The 8776-nt window shown below is 59.6% G+C and overlaps 1 protein-coding gene across 2 annotated transcripts; it reads left to right on the plus strand.

The window, feature by feature from the left end:
* The first annotated feature begins 809 nt into the window (after positions 1-809).
* On the plus strand, positions 810-8750 carry NFKB2 (nuclear factor kappa B subunit 2). 2 transcript variants are annotated; one of them, XM_058697601.1, is made up of 23 exons: positions 810-933; positions 2262-2377; positions 2648-2729; positions 2846-2886; positions 3150-3248; positions 3328-3479; positions 3708-3814; positions 3923-4081; positions 4366-4470; positions 4599-4684; positions 4769-4907; positions 5128-5256; positions 5394-5603; positions 5682-5823; positions 6249-6363; positions 6523-6736; positions 6876-7045; positions 7168-7270; positions 7377-7528; positions 7656-7725; positions 7956-8128; positions 8254-8365; positions 8468-8750. In XM_058697601.1, exons 2-23 carry the CDS (start codon positions 2357-2359, stop codon positions 8587-8589), a joined length of 2703 nt encoding a protein of 900 aa, XP_058553584.1. In that variant the 5' UTR covers positions 810-933; positions 2262-2356; the 3' UTR covers positions 8590-8750. The 2 variants fall into 2 exon arrangements, with proteins under 2 accessions (XP_058553584.1, XP_058553583.1); XM_058697600.1 differs by lacking the exon at positions 810-933 and having other exon boundaries at positions 2032-2377.
* Positions 8751-8776: the final 26 nt, after the last annotated feature.

Here is an 8776-nt window from a genome sequence, read left to right on the forward strand (position 1 = left end):
ACCGTGGGGCTGGATCTCACGACCGTGAGATCATGAGGCGAAATCAAGAGTCCCTTCGCTTAACCGCCTGAGCCACCCAGACGCCCCTGGATGCCTTTTCAATTCTAATATTACAAATCTCCGTGATGGATGAGCAAGACCTGAGTCTCCCAGATAAACACCTCTTTTTCTTCATTCTGCCCAGAACTCTGGAGCTCAGATCTGAAAATCTGGCCCTCTGTGACCCGGGCATTTATAGAGTAAGATTTAGGTTCAGATGGTCTCTTCCAGGGGGGGAGGCTGAGTAAGAGAGACTGAGCAAGAAAAAGGATTATGGAGTCTCCTTGAGGCTTCACAAGGGCCGCCAGATGGCGCCCCGGGACCAACTGCAAGATCAATTTCCTTTTCCCCTAACTCTTCCCGTCAGTGGGGCCCCGCTCCGGGCGGACCGGAGGGCTGGGGCCCGCCAGCTTCCCCCTGGGGTTCCCCGGCTTCAGAGGTGACCAAGCATTAGGTCCAGCAGATAAACCAAGTAGCAGCGGGGACTGTCAACCGTCTGGGGCAGGCAGGGTGGGTGAGGAGACCGGAGCCGGGGCCCTTGGCCGGAGGATGCTTCTTGGTCAGAGAATCCAGCCTCAGGCAGGTCCCCAAGCCAGAGCTCGCGCTTTAGCTGACAGTCAACCTCGCTCCAGGCTCCCGGGGCGCAGCTAATAGTTCCCCTCTAAGGGGCGCGCCTGAGTCGCTCATGATTGGCTGCACGAGTCCGGAGTTAAACTTTCAGCCAATGAAAAAGGGCACGGGGCGTGACGCACGGGAACGTCACGGGAATTCCCCCCTCCCGGGGGTGGAAAAGGGGCTTTCCCGGTTGGAGCCTCAGTGGCTGTGGAGAGGTGACGCTACCCTTCCAAGGTGGGTCGGGCCGGGAGAGAAGCCGGAATCGGATCCGCCGCCGCGGTGAGTGGCCGGGTTCAAACCCCTGAGTGGCTAGGACACGGCGAAGGGCGGAAGGAGGGCCTTTAACTGACCGAGTCCCAGGGCTGGAGAGCGGCTTATGCACGCACGCGCGCGCGCGCGCGCACACACACACACACACACACACACACACACACACAGTACGCACACAAACAAGACACATGGATACCCATCGACATCCTGTATAAAAAAACACGCGGAGCCATACGTGCACCTACGCGTGTGCTGGCGAGTGCACAGCATTGTCCATTCAGAATGCACATATGCACACGCAAACTTGCTCACCCGTGCACAGGTGCCTGGACCCATACTTTTCACGCACAAACTCAAATATGTTCACCTGTGCTCTTATATATCAAGACAAGCTTAGACGCCTCCACAATGAGAATTTTAAGGACGCTCACCTGTACACAGCCATGCTCACTTGCACATGCATATTGACACTACGCACACACAACATGCACGCAAGCACATGGGACAACACACTGTACGTGTGGTAGAGACACACACCAGTATCATGCACGGATACGGGACTGGGGCAGGGGGCGTGGGCACCCAGAGCAGGTGTGGTGCGGGAATCCAATGGCTGTTGACGTTTTGGGGAGAGGTAACAGAAGACCCCATCTCAAGAAACAGACACCTTTCGTTCCCCCGCCCAGCGGGCCCAGAGTCCGTTCTTGGGGCAGAACCCTGGGGCCCCCCACTGGGAAGAGCCCCCGCCTACAGGCCTTCGGAAAGGAGGCCTTCCTACAGCAGGAATGTCCCCACAAAAGCCCCCGGGTGAATCAGCCGTGGCCTCTCTCGGGGTAGAAAATCCCAAGGTTGCTCCAGGACGGCGGAGGCGAAGGGGGCGGGAGGCGGGCCTGGCCTCGGCCTAAGAGCGTCCTCCGGCCTAGAAAGACCCTCCAGTCCCGGGAGCCCGCCCTGACACGAGGGGGTGGGGACCAACACCCGAGGACGCTTCCCTGGGTCTGGTTGCCCCTCTGCCCGAAGAGAGGCTACCAGAGCTAGCCGGCCAGCAACGACTTCGTGCCCCTCCCGCCTCGGGGGCGTGGCTAGTGGCGTCATTTCCAGGCCCGCCCCCCTCCGGCCCCGCCTCCCTCTGGTATTTTCGGGACTTTCCTAAGCTGTTCTAACTTTCCTGCCGCTTCCCCGGCCCAACCCAGCCCAGCTCCGGATCTCGTTCTCCACCGGATCTCGCCCGCCACACCCGGACGGGTGGCTGGAAGAGATCAGACCCTCCCCCAAATCTGGGCTCCCCTTGCCCCCCCAACTCCTGCCCTGATCTGTCTCTCCCCTTCCCCCGCCAGTCCCTCCCCCCTCCCCCCCTAAGGCGGACGCCTGAAACTCTGGGAAACAGAACCCGGCCGGAGCCACCAGACAGAGCCGGGCCTAGCCCAGAGACATGGAAAGTTGCTACGACCCAGTGAGTCACACCTGGCCCTGAAGCCAGCCGGCTACCCCCATGTCTGTCTGCTTTGTCTGCCTGTCTGTCGGAGTCCTCTCTGCTTCCCTACACCTGTAATGCCCTCTCATTATCTCAACCTGCCTGTCAGTCAGTCTATCTGCAAACTGCTTCTACTAGGAGCTTTTTTAACGGCCTTGGGAGGAAAGGGAGTGGTTACTCAGGGCTGGGAAGTGGAGGGCTCTGGGGTGGCTCAGAATCAGTTGCCACCCCAGTCTGTCTCCAAACCAGGGTCTGGATGGCATGATTGAATACGATGATTTCAAATTCGACCCGTCCATTGTGGAGCCCAAGGAGCCAGCCCCAGAGACAGGTTAGTAAGTTCCTAACCTTCCCATGTCCTAGGGAGAGCGGGAGGGAGGAGCATGTGCCCTCTGCCTTGGGAATGAGCTCAGAAATCCTGGCTCAACAAGGCCCCTCTCTCCCCAGCTGATGGCCCCTACCTGGTAATAGTGGAGCAGCCTAAACAGGTGAGTGAATGGAAGAGATGGTGTGGGATGACTTCAGCCTTGGGGACAAGTGGGGTAGTTGTAGTTGGGTGGCCATGGGGAGGGTCACTGACCAGAGGACGCTTCAGGTTGGGATGGTTGGCTGCTGCTAATCACAATGGTTGTGTTGTGGTTCAGGAGAGATGCTGCCAATGATTATGGTCACTGCTGGCTGGGAGCGTGGCTGGCTAGGGGGGGTGGGGGTCTCTCCTGGTCACAATATCAATCTGCCCTGGGACCTTCAGCGTGGCTTCCGATTTCGATATGGCTGTGAAGGCCCCTCCCATGGAGGATTGCCAGGTGCCTCCAGTGAGAAGGGCCGGAAGACTTATCCCACAGTCAAGGTGAGTTAGGATGGTGCTGGAGGGTGGGCTAGTGGATAGTGTGTTCAGGGACATCACTGACAGCCCTCACCTCCCCCAGATCTGTAACTACGAGGGACCAGCCAAGATCGAGGTGGACCTGGTAACGCACAGTGACCCGCCTCGTGCTCATGCCCACAGCCTGGTGGGCAAGCAATGCTCGGAGCTGGGGGTCTGCGCCGTGTCTGTGGGGCCCAAGGACATGACTGCCCAGTAGGTGCCCCTCCGTCCTAGGCCCACCTGTCCTAGGCCCCAGCCCACTTCTATGAGCTTAGCATCTGACCAAGGGGAGAGACTTAGGTTGGCCCCAGAACCCAAAGTCCCAAGTAAAAACCAGGAAAGCTTCCTGGAGGAAGTAGGGCTGAGCTGAGCCCTGGCAGTGGGGAGGGTGCTTCAGGAAGGAAATGCCTGCTAAGCTCTGACTCCCACTCCCCCACTCAGATTTAACAACCTGGGTGTCCTGCATGTGACCAAGAAGAACATGATGGAGATTATGATACAGAAACTTCAGAGGCAGCGACTCCGCTCCAGGCCCCAGGGCCTTACGGGTATTGAGGGGGGGGAGCACTTGTAGGGAGAGAGGGAGTCATGGGAGGTGGTCATGGAAGGAATGGAGAAGGAGGAGTGCCAGGGTCACGTGTACATCCACCGCACAGAGGCCGAGCGGCGGGAGCTGGAGCAGGAGGCTAAGGAGCTGAAGAAGGTGATGGACCTGAGCATTGTGAGGCTGCGCTTCTCTGCCTTCCTTCGAGCCAGTGATGGCTCCTTCTCCCTGCCCCTGAAGCCGGTCATTTCCCAGCCCATCCACGACAGCAGTGAGTATCCTGACCATCTGGGGTGCCAGGGCTAGGTGCCAGAGGAAGCATGGGGGGCAATTTCAGGCTGTGGAGTCCAGCCTGAGTTTCAACTTGACCCACCACATATGAGCTGAGTGATCTTGAGTAAGTCATTTCCCCTGAGTATGGCTTCCATCTTGGGTAAATGAAGATACTAGTAGTTTCTGTACCTCTTAGGGTTGTTCAAATAATAATGCAAAACACTTGGCTCCATAAATGGGGCCATGACTATTATGTCAGCTCAAGTAATTGATATCCCACAGAGTCTCCTGGGGCCTCAAACCTGAAGATTTCTCGAATGGACAAGACAGCTGGCTCTGTGCGGGGTGGAGATGAGGTTTATCTGCTTTGTGACAAGGTGCAGAAAGGTGAGACTGGACCCCAGGCTGGGACTTAGGGATGCTGGGTATCAAGATGGGGAGCCAGGGCAGCTCTAGGATAAAAGGCCCTGGAGATTCTACTAGGAGGTGTGGCCAAGCTTCAATTTCCCTTATAGATGACATTGAGGTTCGGTTCTATGAGGATGATGAGAATGGATGGCAGGCCTTTGGGGATTTCTCTCCCACAGATGTTCATAAACAGGTACCCTAGGGCCAGGGCCAGGGCTGGGGGCTGAACTAGACCAAGGCCTCAATGACACCTTATGCCCTCCTCCCCCCCTGCCAGTATGCCATTGTGTTCCGGACACCACCCTATCACAAGATGAAGATTGAGCGTCCTGTAACCGTGTTCCTGCAACTGAAACGCAAGCGTGGGGGGGATGTCTCGGACTCCAAACAGTTCACCTATTACCCTCTGGTGGAAGGTGGAGCTGGAATTAAGATGGGGGCTGGGCTGGAGTGTCCCCAGACTAGATCAGGGGACCCATGAGTCAAGTCAGGAGTGGAGAAGGGCCCGGGAAGAGGTGGTCCTAGAAGCTAGCCTGAGGGCTTTTGGAGGGAGGGCCATGACCTTACTGGGGACAGAGTTCTTGAGGCTTGGTGCAGGAGTTGGGGTTTTAACATCTCCTTTCCCTCTGGCCCAAGACAAGGAAGAGGTGCAGCGGAAGCGAAGGAAAGCCTTGCCCACCTTCTCCCAGCACTTCGGGGGTGGCTCCCACATGGGTGGAGGCTCTGGGGGCTCAGCCGGAGGTTATGGAGGAGCTGGAGGAGGAGGTGAGGGGGGGGTGGTGTGCTGGTGGCGGGAAGGGGGATGGAGGAGGGAGGGGTAAGGGGGAGAGAAGTTGTGGGGTAAAAAATCGGGGAGAGTCCTGGATGGTGCCTTATACCCACAGCCCGGCCTATATCCACAGGTGGCAGCCTCGGCTTTTTCCCTTCCTCCTTGGCCTATAGCCCCTACCCGTCCGGCTCGGCCCCGATGGGCTGCTACCCGGGAGGCGGGGGCGGGGCGCAGATGGCCGCCAAGGCGCCTGGCGTGGATGCCGGGGAGGAAGCAGCAGAGCCGAGCGCGTCCCCTCTGACCCCCCAGCGCGAACCGCTGACCCCGGACCTGCTGCAGCGAGGTACGGCCCCTAAAATCCGGGCGGTCGGGACGCTTCGGGTGGGGACCAAGCCCGCGCCCACGTCCCTGTTGCCCCCAGCCCGGGAGTACAACGCACGCCTCTTCGGCCTGGCGCAGCGCAGCGCCCGAGCCCTGCTCGACTACGGCGTCACGGCGGACGCGCGCGCGCTGCTGGCGGGACAGCGCCACCTGCTGACAGCTCAAGACGAGAACGGAGACACGTAGGTGGGGGAAGGGAGGGAGAGCGACCCGGGCTCCCTTGGTAGGGGGGTGGGAGGGGGGTCCGGGACTTGGAGCTCGACGGTAGGTCGGGGTACGGGGCGGGAAAGGACCCTGCAAAGAGCCAGAGCCGTGGAGTCGGACAGACCTGGTTCCAAGTCCGGCTTCATTATGTACTAGTTTTGCTCAAGGTGCTTGATCTCTCCACCTTTCGGTTTTGTTGACTGTTAAAAGAGCAAGATGATAGTACTTATATACTGCACAAGGTGCTCGGGAGGATTAAGTTCAGAGGCAGCGATGTCCTTGGAGACGTCTGGGCTCCAGAAGCCCTAGGCACAGAGATTATGGAGGCGGTGGGGTTTTGGAGCTAGAGGGTGCTCTGAGTGGCTGGGCTTGCTAGGCCAGAGTCTCACTCCCCAACCCTCAGGCCGCTGCACCTAGCCATCATCCACGGGCAGACCAGTGTCATCGAGCAGATAGCCCATGTCATCTACCACGCCCGGCACCTTGGTGTTGTCAACCTCACCAATCACTTGCACCAGGTGAGGGGCACCGATCGGTGAGGGGCAGGGGTTGGAAGGCACGTGGGCCTAGGCCAGGGGTGGGCCTAGGCCAGGGGTGGGCCTAGGCCAGGGGTGGGCCTAGGCCAGGGGTGGGCCTAGGCCAGGGGTGGGCCTGGCTTACTCTGCCTGCCTTTCCAGACGCCGCTGCACCTGGCGGTGATCACTGGGCAGACAGGCGTGGTGAGCTTCCTGCTGCAGGTGGGCGCAGACCCGGCACTACTGGATCGGCATGGAGACTCCGCAGTGCACCTAGCGCTCCGGGCTGGTGCCAGTGCCCCTGAACTGCTGCGCGTCCTTCTGCGCAGTGGGGTTCCCGCTGTTCCCCAGCTGTTGCACATGCCAGACTTTGAGGGTGAGTTCATCACCTCATGTGGACCGGGGGGCAAAGGTGTGGGGACCAGGGAGGGTACCTGGTGAGTGCCTAGAGTGAGCGTGAGGTGTCAGGGGCCACGATGGGGTCACAGCTGTAGGCGAAGTATCTATGTTCCTAGGCCTGTACCCAGTACACCTGGCGGTCCGTGCCCGAAGCCCCGAGTGCCTGGATCTGCTGGTGGACAGTGGGGCTGAAGTGGAGGCTGCAGAGCGGCAGGGGGGCCGAACAGCCCTGCATTTAGCCACAGAGATGGAGGAGCTGGGGTTGGTCACACATCTGGTTACCAAGGTGGGACTGAGGATTGCTGAAGGGGTGGGGCCAAGGGTTGTGGAGGAACCAAGGACAGTGAAGATGCAGGGGGAGAGGCGGCCAGTGAGTGGTGCCATCAATCACTCCCTTGAACCCCACAGCTCCGTGCCAATGTGAATGCCCGCACCTTTGCGGGAAACACACCCCTACACCTGGCAGCTGGACTGGGATCTCCCACCCTCACCCGTCTCCTTCTAAAGGCTGGTGAGCCTCATCCTTGGGACATATGAACAGGGCTGAGGGGAGGAAAACTTGGCAGTTCTTAATGTGGGCTCTCACTGTACCTCCCCACGACTACCTCCCTCCTCAGGTGCTGACATCCACGCAGAGAATGAGGAGCCCCTGTGCCCACTGCCTTCGCCCCCCACCTCTGGTAGTGACTCAGATTCTGAGGGACCTGAGAGGGACACCCGAGGCAGCTTCCGGGGCCACACACCTCTTGACCTCACTCGCAGCACCAAGGTGAGGCTAGCCCGGACTAGAAGCACCAGGGAATGGAGCACCTGGGCTTAGGGCTGGGGCCCAGATGACTGGCACCTGGGCTTGAGGACTGGGGTGGGAGTTCATCAAACTGAGGCTGTCTCCCCAGGTGAAGACCTTGCTGCTAAATGCTGCTCAGGACACCACAGCACCCCCCCTGACCCCTCCCAGCCCTGCAGGTGAGATATCTTCACCCACTGCCAGATTTCAGACCCCTGCTCACAGAGGGTTCTTCTTCAGGACCTCTGAAGGAGCCGGGGGTGGGGGGGTGGGTGTCCCTTGCTCCATTCCTGTTGCCACCCACTGCCCTAGTACTCTGTCCACCTTGTCTATCAGATTACCTTGAGAAAGAAGTGTCTGCCTGAGCCCATCTCTGGGCGTACCAGACACGTCTCTATGTTCCCATCAGGGCCAGAGCTGCCCCTTGAGGATACAGTCCTACAGAACCTGGAGCATCTGCTAGATGGGCCAGGAGCCCAGGGCAGCTGGGCAGAGCTGGCAGAACGGCTGGGGCTGCGCAGTCTGGTGGATACGTATCGGAAGACAGCTTCACCCAGCGGCAGCCTCCTGCGCAGTTACAAGGTCAGTTGGTCCCCATCCCTTGCTGCATGCCTGGCTTCCTTCCCCCAGTCTCAGATCCCAGATTCTCCCTTGGCCCCAGGGCTCCTGCCCCCACACTCAGACTCATGCCTCTTCCTTCTCCCCAGCTGGCTGGTGGGGACTTGGCGGGCCTGCTGGATGCCCTGTCTGAAATGGGCCTGGAGGAAGGAGTGAAGCTGCTGAGGGGCCCTGAGGCCCGAGACAAGCTGCCCAGCACAGGTAAAGGGGTCCCACCTGGTAGGCTGGTCTGGGCCTGGACAGTGGGAGGCCTGAGACCTTGACTGTTCCCTATCCCCTTCCCCGTGCACACTCGCCTAGCAGAGGTGAAAGAGGACAGTGCATACGGGAGCCAGTCGGTGGAACAGGAGACAGAGAAGCTGGGCTCACCCCCTGAGCCACCAGGAGGGCTCTGCCACGGGCACCCCCAGCCTCAGGTGCACTGAACTGCTGCCCACCCACCAGCTCCCCTCCCTGGGCCCCTCTGTACAGCATCCCTACCTATTCTAGTTCTTATTTAACACCCCATGCCCACCCCTCAGTTGGGGCAAATAAAGATTCTCATGGGAAAGGGAGGGTGCTTGGCTCCCTCCCTAACTTATGGCAACCCCTGATGTGACTCTTGTCCCTGGA

The sequence above is a fragment of the Neofelis nebulosa genome, chromosome 13 (genome assembly GCF_028018385.1).
Source record: "Neofelis nebulosa isolate mNeoNeb1 chromosome 13, mNeoNeb1.pri, whole genome shotgun sequence".
In the NCBI taxonomy this organism is placed as follows: domain Eukaryota; kingdom Metazoa; phylum Chordata; class Mammalia; order Carnivora; family Felidae; genus Neofelis; species Neofelis nebulosa.